The 16,783-nt window shown below is 43.0% G+C and overlaps 1 protein-coding gene across 6 annotated transcripts in view; it reads left to right on the top strand.

The window, feature by feature from the left end:
- Nucleotides 1-16,563, top strand: part of UHRF1BP1L (UHRF1 binding protein 1 like) — an 81,133-nt gene extending 64,570 nt beyond the window's left edge. For 4 of the 6 annotated variants that reach the window (XM_034773509.1, XM_034773489.1, XM_034773479.1 and 1 more), the window contains 4 exons: nt 3,574-3,830; nt 6,098-6,206; nt 14,228-14,409; nt 15,327-16,563. In XM_034773509.1, coding sequence (XP_034629400.1) covers nt 3,574-3,830; nt 6,098-6,206; nt 14,228-14,409; nt 15,327-15,455 — 677 coding nt within the window. In that variant the 3' untranslated portion in view covers nt 15,456-16,563. Of the gene's footprint in view, nt 1-981; nt 1,197-1,994; nt 2,487-3,573; nt 3,831-6,097; nt 6,207-14,227; nt 14,410-15,326 lie in introns of those variants that run through there. The other 2 variants (XR_004646118.1, XM_034773520.1) reach the window with 2 other exon arrangements.
- Nucleotides 16,564-16,783: the final 220 nt, after the last annotated feature.

The following is a 16,783-nucleotide window of genomic DNA, read 5'->3' as shown; positions in this document are numbered from 1 at the left end:
ACACGCCTGGCACATCCTTGTGGCCTCTCCTGAGGCTATATAAGGGCTCTACTGCCCCGACCTCCCTCAGTTCCTTCTCACCATCTGTGGCCTGAGTCAGAGCTACCTGTGAGGTTTACCTCACATTTTTTTTTCTTTTGATGCCTCATAAGCTTGTGGTGGCGGTACAGCAATAATGCTGGTGCTGGAACTGTGTCAGCAAATTCAGCTTTCTGCTTTTCCTGTAAATAGTTAGAACCCAGTAGTTAGGTTTCCTTTATTGTTTTAACTAGTTATGAATTAGTTTTTGGTGTGATGCACCGATGGCATGCAGTGCTCACCGAGCTTTAAGCACTGCTTGTCTTGAGAGGTGTCTATTCGCAATAGCGACCCCTCATGCTCTGCCTTTTGTGCCTCAGTAAGGAACATATTAAAGAGAGGTGCAGTATCTGCCATTCTTTTCAGAAACAGAACACAGATATCCAAAAATGTAGGCCTCAAGCAACACTTTATGAAGCAAGCACTGAAACCTGCCTCGGAGTCAGGGCCTTCAACTGCACATCCTGCCTCTTGCATGTAATCTGTTATGGAGGCTGCAGTGATCTCTGACAGATCCCTGGACTCAGGCTCTTTTCCTTGGAGAAAGAGAGGTCAGTTGTCTTCAGGGCTTCCCGGAAAGAGGACCCATAAAACATATTGGAGCCCCTCCAGACTGAAGAAATATGGTGGTGGCTCTTCTTTGAAGGAGGACTGGAAACATTGTCGGGACTCCTTGGGTACTCATGTACAACTGGGCTGTCAACCTGTTTCTCCCCAGCACTGCAGCGGGAAGGTATTGGTACTGTACCATCAACTCTGGTACTGGCTATGGGATAGCTGTTGAGTCCAGTACAAGAGAGACAGTTCCAGCACCAGCATTATTGGTGGTACCACCATCACAAGTTTATGTGGCATCAAAAGTCTGTCTCTGTCTTTCTCTCATGGATTCTTCCTGTGGTACAGGAGTCCTTTGAAGTGAAGGCATCTCCTGCGGCTCCCAGCCCATTTGGATCTTTGGCTCCAGTACAGAGATTTAGTGGTATCAGTGCCAGTATCAGCCAAGAAACATGACAAAGACCAAATCCTGGCATCATCTTCGGCACCGATGCACACCGTGTACCAGTGTGATCTTCGGCTTTGGCATCTGCCTTCAATCAACAAGTCACCTACTTCCATGTGTAAGTGTTGACAAGTGACAAGATTCTGAGATTAGTAGTGGCAGATCAACATTATCAATACACAGTACTTCCTTTTGTCCTGTCCTCAGCCCCACACATATTTATCAAGTATATGGCAATGGTAGTGGCCTACTGAAGGAGAAAGGGGATTTGTGTCTTCCCTTACCTAGATGATGTGTTAGTGCAAGGCAGATCCAAGCACCAGGTTCTCTCCCATGTCCAGCTTATCTATCTTTTCCATCGTCTATGACTCATGCTGAACAAGAGAGAGTCCACATTAATTCCCATACAAAAAATCAAATTAATTAGGCCCTACTCAATTCTACATATTCGATGGCTTTTCTCCCACAGGACAGGTTTCAGACTATTTACCAGTTATGCGCCTCTCTCAAGTTATACCCCACCACCACCCTCCAAGAATGTCTAGCGTTATTAGGCCACATGGCCTCACATATTTAAGTGACCCTGCATGCCAGGCTATGCGTGTGCATCCTTCAGGGGTGGCTGAAGTTAGTCCATTGACTGACCAGACACCGGTTGTACAAGTTGATCCAGGTTCCTCCTGGGTTCCCAATAATGGTGGATGGATAAGAAAAACATATGCAGAGGTGTGGTATTTGCTTGCCGCCACCTGATCAAGACAGTCATTACTAATGCCTCTCTGATAGGGTGAGCTGCTTTCAGAGGTGGGTGTAGAACCCAAGTTTTATGGATAGAGCAAGTAGCAACTCTTCATTGCAATATCCTCGAGCTTCGATCATTCATAGTGCTTGCTGTGCTTTTCTCCCTCACATCAAGGGCTCACCGACAATACAACTGCACAGACAGGGAGGGGCATGATCTGAACAGCTTTGTCAAGAAGCGATGAAATTCTGGCACTTTTGCATCAGGGAAGACATTGCTCCCATTGCGGCTCACTTACCTGGCTCCCAGAATCAATTGGGTGACCATCTCAGCAGGACAGTCTCCTGGAATCACAAATGATCCCTCAAGAACAGTGGGCTGAGGACCATCTTCAAAGCTTGGGGTATTCATCAGTTGACCTATTCACAATGAAAGACAATAAGGAGTGCCGTCAATTTTTCCCTCAAGTGTGGGAGCTTCAGGCTCTAATGGCAGGACCTCCATGTGTGTTGTTTTCCAAGATAAAGAGCCTTGAGGCCTCAGTCTACATTTTTAACCAAAGTAGTTCCAGTGTTCCATCTCAGCAAACTATACTTACCTGTTTTTTTCCCCCCTGAAGCTGCACTCAAGTAGTGATAAAGAGCGACTTCATACTTTGGACATAAGGTGAGCCACTGGCCTCTTATCTGGACAGAACCAATCCTTTTAGGTTATCTTCTTGGCTTTGTGTCTCATTTGCTGACAATAAGAAAGGTAAGGTAGTTTCAGCACAGACAGTTTCCACGTGTATTACTTCCATGACGGCATTAAACACCCCTTTCTGGAGAGACTGTTAGCCTGAACCCTCATTGAATGGGCCATCTCAGCAGCCCTGCAAATGTCCAGCATTGGGATGGCCCTAAGAAATATTACCATTTGGTCCTTCTGTGCATGTTTTCATGCATCGTTATGCCATCATGACTGCTTCAAGAGCTGATGCAAATTTGGGAGAGCAATTCTGCCATCACTATTTAAGTAGACTCCAAGCCCCATCTCCTAATAGCACTGCTTGTGAGTCATCTGAGTGAAATACGTATCTGCAACCACTTGAAGAAGAAAAAACGGTTACTTATCTTTATTGTGACTGTTCTTTAAGATGTGGTTTGCATGTGTATTCCACAACTGCCCATCTCAAAGAACAAGAGTTACGATACAGGTAAGCAATCATTTTGTTCAGGAGAGCACTTAGTTAAATATGTTAAATATTCTCCTGAACATGGATAGACTTAAGTGCTTTCCTGAATCATAGTCTTAAGTAATTTATTAAAAACAAAACAAAACAAAAAGCTTGCGATGGGCTTGGTTTTGTATTTACTGTGCATACAGATCTCCCACTGAAGACAACACAAGTTTTGAATGCAGGATCCTTATATATACTGTTATGTCTATTACAAGCTACTTGTATGTACCGTTTATTGCTCCTTGTACTACTTTTAAATTATAAATTAAGAGATGAGGGAAAAAAAGGTGATAGAAAATTGCTCACAATAAATTATGTGTATGCACTATTATAATTCTGATTTATCTCAAATATGGGGTTTTCTGAATAAAAAAATGAAATTGGTTAATTTGTTGGAAAACTAGTTATGTTTCTATTCCTCTTGTGATTATGTAACTACAATGCAGGTAGAAATGATTGCATAATGATTGCTTATTGGAGTGCCTTTTGTGTGCTCTAAAGTTTTAATCTTAATTTTGTTTTCTTCTAAACTAGGTTCAGATCATAAATCTGTGGCTGGACCAATTAAGTCATCACCTGAAATTAATTTGAGATGGGAAAATGGGCCAAGTGCTGTAGTACACTCTCTACTGGCTGTAAAAAATGGCTTTCTACAGTGTCACGTGGAGAATTTTAGTGCTGAATTCCTAACATCTTCCCTCATGAACATTCAGCATTTTCTAGAAGATGAAACTGTTGCAGCAGTAATGCCTATGAAGATTAAAGTTTCTAATACAAGGATTAATTTAAAAGTATGTTAACTAGGAGCCATTTTGCTTCTCTTAACTGTTTAGACTGTATGTTCTTGTTTCTTTGCTGATAAGTTAGTAATCTGGATATAGTTAACTTCAAAGAAATTCATATCTTATTCTTTAAAGTCTTAATTGGATATTTACGATTAGATAACACTAAAGCAATTTTAAAAATCCATGAACTGGGTTAGCTCAATGGCTTGCCTAGAGGTAAATTTGGTGCATGACCAAACTGGTTATAGGAATTAATGTTTTATACTTTGTGTCTTTTTTTTTTCTTTACCATGTCATGATCCCCAGAATAGCAGCAGCTGGGAATGTAACAGATAAGGTGTTCCAATTTCCCAAGGGTAGAGTGAGCCTTTTGTTGCTTTGCAGTAACACCTGCTTTCCAATCAAAATCAGCATTAACAGAGAAGTACGCTATAGGCTCATCAGCCCTCCTTCGAGGATAGTTGTGGTAATGAGAGCTTAGCATAGAAGGAGGAAAGAGGTTATGAGGACTCAAGTTCAATCCAGTTTACCTACTAACTAGAGCCCAGATTTCATGTTTTACCCTACCTAGAAATATTTACTAAATAATACAAGCCTTTCGCACTAGTGTGGCTTAAAATAGCAACATTAAGAGAATACTGCAGTGCAGTCTCCTAGTTTTTCCCCTAAAACACTGAAATAGACAATGATTTCACTGAGGGGCAGCCAGAAAGGCTGTTAAGTGTAAGGAGTTTGTTGTTGTTGGGTGGGGGGTTTTTTTTTGTTTTGTTTTGTTTTTTTGTTTTTTTTTTTAAAGAGATTTAGGGTTATAGTGTTACTGCTGCCAAAAATAAAAAACCCTCAGACACAAATAGCCTTGGAAATTTTCAAAACAGTGAGAGATGCAAGGGACTCAATTCCCAAATTTGGGACCCAAGATAGGGGGTGCCTAATTCTACATTTGAGGCTCAAACCTAAACTGCCACAGTCGGGTTTAAATTTAAGCGCTGCTTTAAGTTGCACCAGCTAGGGCAGTCTCCATTCTGCCAGCTCAAGGGTGCGGCAAAGTTCTGATTCCCTCCCTGTTCCAACAGCTCCTTGTATGGTGGCCTCACACCATCTGAGGAATGTCTGTGCTAGGGAAATTTTCAACTGCTTGCTTAGGCAATTTTAAGTGCCATTTGTGCCACTGGAGCAGCACAAAGGGCACTTAGTGAAGGCTTTTGCAGCTCAAATTGTCACTTAAGCACCAAGTTGAGTGCCCAGATTCAGGAATGACTGCTTTAACATATATTCCCCTCATTTTGAAAACTGGGCTTCTGTATTTTCCTGGGAGGGAGGGCAGGCTCAGGCAAAGTTTTTTGACAAAATAGTCAATTTTGTAGGTAAAGACTGTACATTAAGCTGTTATTAATAAGAGGTTATGGGCAGTGAAGAATTCACTGTATGTGCAACCCTCACCAAGTCACCATGAAGTCAATCAGTTCTTCACTTTATGGCTGGATTGCCCATTTAGTGGGATATTTTCTTTGCATTGAAGTTGGCACACTGTTTCCTGAGTGAGTTTTGAGGGTTGTTTTTTCATACTGCAGTCTTCGCTCTTTGAAAGAGCCGTCACACTTTAACAATTTGTTTTTGTTATTTATCTGCTGATGCTGATAATGCTGTTGATATGTTTTATTTCTGCTGGCATTAGACAAGTTACTCTGCTTGACAGGAACAGTGAGCCGTAATTGAGGAGAAACCACCACAAGCAGTTTGAGGTTTCTTTTGTTTTTTGGCTGCAGTGGTATTGCTGAACTATGACAGCTATCATCCCAATTTAAATTCTTTAAAAAAAAAAAAAAAAAAAAAAAAAAAATCTTTCCCCAAAGTATGGTAGGTGCAGCCCTACTGTCTTTAAAGAGTTCAAGGGACAATCAGATGAGAGATTATATAGCACTGGTTTGTTAACTCCATTTCTGGTGAGGACTCCTGTACTAAAGAATGTCTTGCTTTGCTTTGTTCTCATTGAGATATTCTAGTCAAACTATATATGCTGACTTCAGTGGGCTTTCATCAGACATAAATTTGTCTCTTTGTGTTTCTGTAGTAATTTTAATGGTACTGACGTTTTGTAGATATCCGATTAGAAAATTCTGTCTGAATGCACTTCTAATGAGAGGGGTTTGGGGGTTTCATTAAGTCCGTTCAAATATGTTTAATTGCAGTTTTTAATTAGCTGGTTTGATTTCCTACCATTGATAAAGAGAGACAACATTAAAAATCCTATTTTTATTACTTTTATTCTGTAGGATGACAGCCCACGTGATAATCTCTCAGCTCCTGAACCAGCCCCTGTAACACTGCATATTGACCTACTTTTGTTAGAGAGGAATGACGATGGCTCTTTTTGCATCAGAGGTGTGTATTGATACATTCTCCCCAAAATCTAACATGTTAACAATTGAAAGTATATGCTGCTATATTTATGTAATGTTTCTACTTTGCGTGAACATTGTTTTGAACATGTAGCTAGTAATTAAAAGTGAGTTACCCCACAGAATTGCTAATAGCACTGTGGCTATGTCTAAGGGGTGTGATTCCTAGTTTGTGTACATGTACTGGTACTAGTCAGAGCTAGTGTGAATATAAGAGGAATCACACCCCTCGCTCATAGCTTAGATGTAGCCACAGTGTACATTGTACATTAAAAATGAAACTTAATACAGTCTAGCCAGGGAAAACAATCCCTAATAGCAGTATTTTGACTGTGGCCCTGGTCCTGCAAGTCAAACCAATGGATGCATAGTGGTTCATATCACTTCATAGTACATGTATTCAATTCCAGATTCATTCAGAGATGACTAAACACAATTTAACTGTCTAAATGTTGCAGAGAAGTGGTGACTTATCTCAGCTATTTCTTATACATATATATTACAGGTAACTACATAATGAACAGCTAAGTACTGTTATTTATTACTACTTATTTGCATTGCAGTAGCACCTAGAATCCACAGCCCCATTGTGCCAGATTCTGTATGTATAATAAGGAAATAAGTTAAAGCATTGTATGACAGAATGCTGAACCAGCACTCTCATCACTGATTAACCTGTTACCCCTCTGGGAGGGGGCTGATTAAGGAGAGGAGTCCCTGATTACCAGATCAGTTTGGAGCTCACAAACTAATTAGCCCATTAACAAGGAGAGTGGATAAAAGAGCACAGGAAGAAAGTGGGAGACAGAGAAGCAGAAGAGAGAGAGGGAGGCTGGGCCTGACAAAATGGAGTTCTCTGGGAGGAGGAGACACTTTTTCTCCCCCCTCCCTTTTGGAGATAGGACAGTAAAACTGGATGAAATTGTAACTGCTGTGACTAACTGAATGTGGAAGGTGGTAGAGTAAAACGCTAAATAAACTTAATGGTGGTATCTACATGAGGGAAGACCTCTGAGCGATCTGTGTGAAGCAAAGAGGACAGGAACAATAGATACCTTATCAGATGTAGTTTAAAACAAAAAAAAATTCTCTGTCTAGAACAAGTATCTGCTTGTGATTCTGTGTATTATGGAGGTACCATAGCAGATCCATAGGAAGGATTGCATTGAGATTTGCATCTAAAACTGGGATTTAACCTCTCTGTTACATATGAAAAACATACCTGTGTGCATACACTCATTTGTGTGCAAAGACGTAGTTTGTCTGGGTGTGTGGACATACACTATATACACACAAATCATACTGCATAACAACATGCAACATGCTCTTCTAAATATAAAGACTTATATTTAGAAGATGGGTCTTCACCACTTACCTTGCACAGCTACTTAATGAATCCACCTACACAAAGTGAGGATAGCGTGCATATTTTTTTTGTTATACATCATCTGGTACATTAGAATTATGCTTCTTAGTCATCTTAGATGCTTCAAAACTGAAAACTGAGTGTTTATTATTGTATGTGCAAATATACAATTCTAAGGTCTCTTTCAATCATTTGTATTCTCCCAATTCGGTAAAATGTATTTAAGTTATAAAGTTCTCTCATGTTTCCCTATTCCTTTGGTATAGACGCCTCAGGTGTAGTGGATGCCAATGTGGAGGTCAAGTACCTTCAGCAATGAAGAGATGTGTGTATCTATATACATAGTCATGAATCCTGAAGTGTGTTTTTTTTTTTTTTTTTATACAATGGCAAATTCATGTTGTTTAGAGAGAAATGTTTATGAAGATTTAGATTACTAAAAAACTGCACCTCTCATTTTGCCCTGCCTGCAAGTACGTTAAACACATGAGTGTATCTTTAATCATATTAAATAGAAGAAAGTTTCTTTAATGTTAAACTTAGAAATATTTAAAATTGTCTTGTGTTAAGGCCTAGTCCAGAAGGCTTTTCACACCATGTCTTCATATGTAAGTACAGGCCCCTTCTTCTTCGAGAGATGTCCCTGTGGGTGCTCCACTCTAGGTGTTGGTGCATCCCTGCGCCTTCACTCGGAGACTTTTCGTAGCAGTACTCGTACTGGCCACACATGCGCAGAGGCTGCCCCCCGCAGTGAGTCTAGGATAATAGTGCGCATGCGTGGCCAATCTCCTCAGTTCCTTCTCTACCGTCCCCGGCCTGAGACGGAGCTCAGCAGACTCGTTAGGAAATCCCTCACTTTGTTACTATTACCTGTTCTAGTAGTTAGTTTGTTGTCAGTTCTTGTTAGTATAGCTCATTAGTTCTTTTATCTGTTTTAAAAAAAAAAAAAAAAATTTCTCTCAGCCGCAGCCGCTTCTACCATGCCTGGCTCCACAGGCTTTAAGCGCTGCGCTACGTGTAAGGATGCTATTCCGCTCTCTGATGGCCACTCTCATTGTATAAAATGCCTGGGGGAAACACACATTCCCCAAAAATGTGCCCACTGTACCAAACTCAGTTCCAGGGCACGAAAGGACAGGGAGCTTAAACTGAAACTGCTCCTCCTGCAGAAGTCTATCGGGTCAGTTTCAGACCCAGGAGCCGACTCCAGCTCTACTGCCCGCCACAGCCCCCCTGCTTCAAAAAAACTGAAGAAAGCTACAAAAAAGGGGCAGCCCTCTCCAGCAAAGAAGTTGGTGAGGCACAAAAGTGCCTCAGGCAGGTCAACAGTTTCCCTGCCTGTGTTTCCTCGCCTCAGTACTTTTGAAGAGCCGGGCTCCTCAGGCACCGCACGAAAGCCGCCTCAGGCTGCGGCGCGAAGCTCCGGTGCCGAGGCTTCAGGCTTTCAGTTGCCTGCCTCGTTTATGGCACTGTTCGGCACCGAGACGAACACGGTGCCGACATCTCCAGCCTTGCCTGACCCTGTGCGGGCTGATGTTGTCCCCCCGGCACCTACCACGGCACCAGCAATCGCAGCACAGGCTGACAGGGAGATCAAAGGAAAAACCCCTGCTCAGAGGAATGTTCCCTCAGGGCAGCTTCCTCCTCCGCAGCTTTCACCTCGTGCAGGAGCCTCACCTTTTCAATTCACTCAGACAGCAGATCTATTGGTCTCACCTATTCTGCAGTCTCCCCTGATAAATGCCTGTTTTTCTCCAATGCTGGATTCAGGATCAGAACAACCTTCCTCCAGTGAGGAGGAAACTGATCCACAGGCAGTTTTTTCTCCTTATCAAGACTCCCAGACCCAGATCAACAAGGGTTACAAAAAAACTACTTCAGCCTGTTCTCAGTATCCTGCCCCATGGGGAGCGAACCCTTGGATGGCAACACCTATGCCCTACCCACCACCTTGGCAATGTTGGGCACCATGGGCATCGTACCCCCGAGAACACATGTGCTACGGCACTTCGACCAGGCGCAACACCAGTTTAGCACTGCCTCGTGACGGACCTGCCAGTGACATAAGATACCAGGCAGCACCGTCACACTCCCAGGAGCAACTGAGTCCTGCTCCTATTCCAGCGGAGTCCGACGTAACGCTTGAGGAAGCCTTACTTCCCCTTCCTCCAACCCCGTCGGATGACTATGCCAAATTCCAAGACCTCTTTAAAAGAGCTGCAGGTGACTTGAAAATTAACTTAGAGGAAGTCACTGAACAACAGCATGAACTAACAGACATTTTGCAGCCCTCTTTTTCCTCTAGAGTGGCATTACCAATCAACATAGCCCTTTTAGAACCCGCTAAATCCATCTGGCAGAATCCAGCCACTAGCTACCTACCTGTAAACAAGCGGACAGGAAGTACTTCATTCCTTCAAAGGGCTCTGAATTCCTTTTTACCCATCCAGCGCCAAACTCATTGGTAGTGGACGCAGCAAACCAGAGGGCCAAACAACAGTATGCCCGCTCCACCCCAGCCAACAAGGACAGTAAACGCCTGGACCTCTTCGGCCGTAAAGTATATGCATCCTCGACGCTACAATTTCGCATAGCTAATTATACCGCAGTCCTTGCAAAATATGACCACAAAAACTATAATAAATTCATGGATTTTATTGATCACATCCCAGAACAGAAGAAACAACAATTCACAGCTCTGGTTTCCAAGGGATAAACCATATCACGCACCGCTCTCCAAGCGGCCCTCGATGTAGCTAACACTGCAGCAAGGTCGACCGCCACAGCAGTGGTCATGCGACGAGGTTCATGGCTCTCTTCCTCCTTCTTCCCTCGAGAGATCCAGAGCACTGTTGAAGATCTTCCCTTCGATGGGGAAAAACTTTTTGCCTCCACCACAAAAGACATGCTGCATTCGATGAAGGACGCAAGAGCAACCCTCCGGTCCCTAGGCCTCCAGCCACCTGCGACCACAAGACGACAATATAGATATCAACCTTATCACCGACCACGCTACCCCACATTTTCACAACACTCCTATAGACCACAGGAACAACAACAGCAACAACGACACCAAAGACCAAGATTCCAGCGTCGTCGTCCTAATTCTACAGGGGCGCTGCAACCCCCTCCAACTAATAGGCAGATTTGAAGCATTGGTTGAGGGTTTAGAAAACAGCGTTCCCACTTCAGCCGGCACACCTATCTTTGGACACCGCCTACGACCATTCTCTCATCAATGGCAGAAAATTACATCCGACAAATGGGTCATAGAGGTAGTTACAGTTGGATACGCCATCCCCTTCCTCTCCCTCCCTCCCACCCAGCCACCCTCCCCGTCCCTCTTCAGGGACCCATCTCATGAGGTGACTGTCCGGGACTGCCTACAAATACTAGGTCACATGGCCTCGTGCACCTCCGTTGTTCAAAATGGAAGCACCTCATATATAGACGTGCTTCCAAGCGTGGTTGGCCACGGTGTACAGACCGAATGTGCACCCTCTAAACAAGACTCTCTCCATACCTGCCCGAGTCAAAGATTCTCTACAGTGGTGGACAATTCACTCCAACCTCTGCTCTGGAGTCCCCTTTCTTCAGCAGGCTCCATCCCTCATACTGACGACCGATGCATCTCTGACAGGATGGGGTGCACACATGTCTCACCACACAGCCCAGGGGCTTTGGTCTTCAACCGAGACCTCTCTCCATATAAATGTCCTAGAACTTCGAACCATTCGCAATGCGTGCCGTCAATTCCTACCACTGATCAAGAACCAACACGTACGCATAATGACAGACAATATTGCATGCATGTTCTACGTGAACAGGCAGGGGGGAGCTCGATCCCAGTCCCTGTGCACAGAGGCTATGAAACTCTGGAACTGGTGCATTGCGAACAACATCCAGGTATCAGCTGCCTACCTTTCTGGAGTGATGAATACCACAGCGGACGAACTAAGCAGACGTTTCCCGTGGGATCACGAATGGGAATTAAACGAGCACATCATTGGCGACATATTCCGCATTTGGGGCTACCCAGTAATAGACCTCTTTGCAACTGCAAAAAACAAGAAATGTCCCAATTTTTGCTCCAGAGCAGGGCTAGGCAAACATTCCCTGGGAGACACATTCATGATCCCATGGCACCAAAACTTACTGTATGCGTTTCCCCCGATACCGGTTCTGAACAGGGTCCTGATAAAAATACGAACAGATGGAACCAAAGTGATCCTAATTGCCCCATCATGGCCCAGACAGCCCTGGTTTCCGTTTCTCACCAAAATGTCCATTCGACCACCAATCCCCTTGCCTCTCATTCCGAACCTCCTATCACAACAACACGGCCGTTTTCTCCACCCCAACTTATCCATGCTCCACCTCAAAGCATGGTTCCTACATGGTTCTCCCAAAATGAACTAGATTGTTCTGAACAAGTTCAAAGAGTGCTCCTGCATAGCAGAACACAATCTACTCGCACCACCTATCTATGTAAGTGGAAACGATTCACACACTGGTGTTCAACTAAACAACTTAGTCCCACGTCAGCACCTCTTCCGCTCATACTTGACTACCTATTGGACCTTAAGCAATCCGGCCTTTCTTCCAGTTCCATCAGGGTCCATTTAGCTGCTATTACAACTTTTCATGACAAAATTGAGGGTACTTCCGTATTTGCTCATCCTATCACCAAGCGCTTCCTCAAGGGACTCCAAACCCTATACCCAGACATAAAACCACCCACCACCCCGTGGGACCTTCATCTAGTTCTCTCTTGCCTAACCCAACAACCATTTGAACCCCTAGCCACGTGTTCCCTTTTTACACCTTTCGATGAAAACAGCATTTTTAGTGGCAATTACCTCCGCCAGGCGGGCAGGAGAAATGGCAGCTCTTATGGCAGACCCACCATATACGATATTTTTCAAAGACAAGGTTACCCTCAGGTTACACCCCAATTTTCTTCCTAAAGTACACTCCTCGTTCCACATTAATGAGCCGATTCACTTACCAACCTTTTTCCCGAAGCCACATGCAAACTCGTTCGAAGCCTCAATGCATACACTAGATGTACGCAGGGCCTTGTCCTTCTATTTGGATAGAACCAAACCTTTTAGAAATTCTTCCAGACTTTTTGTTTCCATCGCGGAGCGTTCCAGAGGTATACCTATTTCTATCCAGAGACTTTATAACTGGATTTCTCAGTGCATCCGGTTGTGCTATCAGATGAAGAAAGTTACACCTCCAGACGGCATCAGAACACACTCCACTAGATCTATGGCTGCCTCTGTAGCATTCTTACGCAAAGTTCCCCTGGCTGATATCTGTAAAGCAGCTACCTGGTCCTCTGAGCACACTTTTGTTAAACACTATGCCCTTACTCAAGGCCCTCTATCTGATATACGTTTGGGCAGGGCTGTACTATCAACGGCGTTCCTATCAGATTCGAAGTCCCTACCTCCTTAAGATACACGGCTTTTAAGTCACCTAGAGTGGAGCACCCACAGGGACATCTCTCTCGAAGAAGAGGAGGTTACTCACCCTGTGCAGTAACTGACGTTCTTCGAGATGAGTGTCCCTGTGGGTGCTCCACTACCCACCCTCCTCCCCTCTACTTCGGAGTTGGGGTAGCCTCCGTTGTAGAGAAGGAACAGAGGAGATTGGCCACGCATGCGCACTGTTATCCTAGACTCACTGCGGGGGGCAGCCTCTGCGCATGTGTGGCCAGTACGAGTACTGCTACGAAAAGTCTCCGAGTGAAGGCGCAGGGACGCACCAACACCTAGAGTGGAGCACCCACAGGGACATCTCTAGAGTGGAGCACTCACAGGGACACTCATCTCGAAGAACGTCAGTTACTGCACAGGGTGAGTAACCTCCTCATCCTGACTGGAACCCTTGGGGTATGTCTACACTTCAGTTAAACACCCACGGATGACTTGGGTTCCTGGGGCTTGGGCTGCGGGGCTGTACAATTGCAATGTAGACACTCAGGCTGGAGCCCAAGCTCTGGGACACCATGCGGCAGGAAGATCTCAGTCTAGGCTCCAGCCTGAGCCTGAATGTTAACACCACAACTTTATAGCCCCAAAGCCCAAGCCCCAGGAACCCAAGTCAGCTGACATGGACCAGCTGTGGTTGTTTAACTGCAGCCTAGACATACCCTTAGGCACTATTGTAATACTGTTATTATTAATAAATGTGTAACAGACAAAACTCCCATTGACTTGAGTGCAAGTTACATGCATGTGACAATCCCAGTCTAAAATATTATTTAAATATACTTTTTGAATAGTTAGTTTCCTTATGTTTAGTTAACTAATCATTTAAAATATTTTTTCCATTATGATGATTTTTGACATTGTTCATATTTACTATTTCTTTCTTTAAGCTGCCGTGTGTGTGTGTACACTGGTACCAATGTGTTTGAGTATTTTTTTTTTATATATAAAAAATACACACACACACCTTTTTTCTCCCTTCTAAAATATATATCTTTTATTTTAATGTGATATTGACAAGAAGACATAGGTATAATTTTAATGTTAAAATTGTACTTGTTGGCCATTTTAATTCAATATTAACAAGATTCAATTAAAAACTAAACATTTCAAACTTCCTGCTGTGTTTCTATGAAACAGGTAATCAACCACTAAGCAATGATGCATTGAACTACAAGAAATCGAGTGCTACAGTGCAGCAAGTGAGTGCCGTTACCAGAAACAAAACGCAGGATTATGTGTCTCAAGCCACACAGACTTCTCCAGAAATCCCCAGACCTTCTACATCAAGATGGACTACAGCTGATTTCCTCAAAGAGGAGGTAATGATAAAATTTTATTTTAATTTTATTAAATTGCATTGTAGTAATAAGCAATCAAAACTGTTTAATTGTTACAGATTATATATTTTGACTGTTAGAATATCATTTTGCTTGAGAAACTTGTTTTTGTGTGAACTTAGAAACAACAAGGCATAGACACTATACTATGGTTAAATGCAGAGGATGCAACTTTATTTAAAACTATTGTCTAATTGGGTTACCCATCCCAAAATAGCCGGCAGAGTTGTTCCAGTGTGGATCTCAACTGGTACCAATGTCCTGGGTTTACCACAAACCTTAGAGGGAGTGTGAAGGCCATTGCCCCCTCTATACCCTCAAGCCTGCCCAGAGAGTCATCCTCCACACCAGAGGTAGGAGGGTTAAAATGAGATTGAGCTTCACCATGCAATATGTGTGCCCAGGACTCATGCCCAAACAGCTCAGTCACACCTTTCCTAATCCAACCACACCAGAACCTGCCAAAGTTGAAATTGTGATTTAAACTTCCCAAACCAGATCTCTTGGATGCTGGGTGGCAGGTGAGAACCCACTCAGCAGTTTGCCATATCGTAAAAATCCCTTCTTAGACCCCAAAACTGGCAATCAGCCTAGCCCATGGCATCACCAGAGATCCAGCTACTAGATTAAGGGTGGGACTGACACAAGGAGCCCACAGTGGCCACCTTTCCTTGGCAGCAAACTGTTGCATCAACCCCCCTCCTGCTGCACTATCAGCAAATGTGAGCCAATCTTCTAGGTCCAGAACATGTCTCCACTGCATCCTACACCATCACAGCTGCACCTCAGCTAGCAGGGTGAGCATCTGCGCCCAGCATTTGTAAATGTTACTCTGACAGGAGAAAGTTGCCAATACACAGAAATACTAATACCTTTCTTTTTCAATTTAATCATTTCAGCTTATTGAAGAAAACGAATGTCTTAAACAGGAACTAGCCAAGGCTAAAATGGCTCTGGCTGAGGTCCACATGGAAAAAGACACTCTGCTTCATCGTATAAAGAGGATGACTATTGAACATCAACAGTAGTGGATAATGTATTCCAAAAATTGCACTGGAGTAAGAAGGGCTGTATTTAAATACTGTTTGTGAATTAGTGGAAGAGTCTTTTGACATGAGCATAGAACAACGTATTTATGGAATAAATACTATTCTGAGAATTTACGAAGGATTAGGATTAGACACTGCAATTGTGTTTTTCTGTTTAGCCCTGTTTAAACTGCAGTGATGCAGGAAAAATCAGTTTATACTGTACTTTACTAATTTTCCTAACAACAAGGATATGATTCTCTTAATTTTAATAATATCGGAGGAAATGTTATCTGGGAAACAGATCTGATAATGAGATTGTTCAATGGGCAAGGGAAGATGTTTACATGAGTAATTGAGTAAAATGTGTGCCATGCATCATTGATATATGGTATCTTTATTCGCGAAGATAAAATGATTTTTACTGTTAACAAATATTTTAAAGGAGATTACATTTGCACTATAAACTGAATGGATCCCACTCTCTGGCCATTAAAACTTAATATAATTGGCCTCAAACTGACCTAAAGTCAGTGTAACTGGCCCAGGCAGGATCACCAAGTTTAAGAGTAATCTTCCTGTAGCATAGAGACTTACACTGCTCTCTTCCACTGCTGGTATACCTGAGTAAAGGATTGGGACCTTAGGACAAGGATCGTAGTATTGGATACCCCTGCCAGGCGAGTCCTTGGCTTTATTGTGGATATTGCAGTCTGGTGTAATTCAGATCATCACTTAAACTGTTCTCCCCCACGCAGAAGGACTTGTCATGCACAGAGACAGCAACGGATCAGGAGTCTGTGCAAGATGAGCTTTAGCCATCTTTACATACACCCCTGACCCATGTGCTGCATGGATCAGCCACGCCCAATGTATTTAAATATGTAACTGTTCATTTGTTAAAACAAAAACTTACTAGGATTAATAAATTGTATATTACTGTGTTTGAAAAAAACTTTACAGAATCATTAATTACCCTGTTGAACTTGTGAAGTTACATGAAAGTGTAATTATGCAGTTTAAACTGTGGGTGATTTGTACAAATTGAACTATAATTTTCTGCTGAAAGAACGGATACAAATGTATAAATAAAAAAGCACAGAATACAGACTTTTAGAGTGTGCTTCTATCAGTTTTAGCAACAACAAACAAAAACAAGTACATTCCTTTGAGTCTTTGTTTTTGCTAGATGTAATTCACTGAATAATGTAACTAGTGACCTTGTTGCATCTGGCAACTGAAGACATTTTAATTGATACTACACTTGTTGTTTCTGCACCATAGGTTATCTGAGGGAAGTTTTGTTTGCAGATATGCAATCAAATCTA

Source organism: Trachemys scripta, chromosome 1 (genome assembly GCF_013100865.1).
Source record: "Trachemys scripta elegans isolate TJP31775 chromosome 1, CAS_Tse_1.0, whole genome shotgun sequence".
NCBI lineage: Eukaryota > Metazoa > Chordata > Testudines > Emydidae > Trachemys > Trachemys scripta.
Note: the sequence above shows the minus strand (reverse complement) of the source record. Positions and strands in the feature narration are given on the sequence as shown.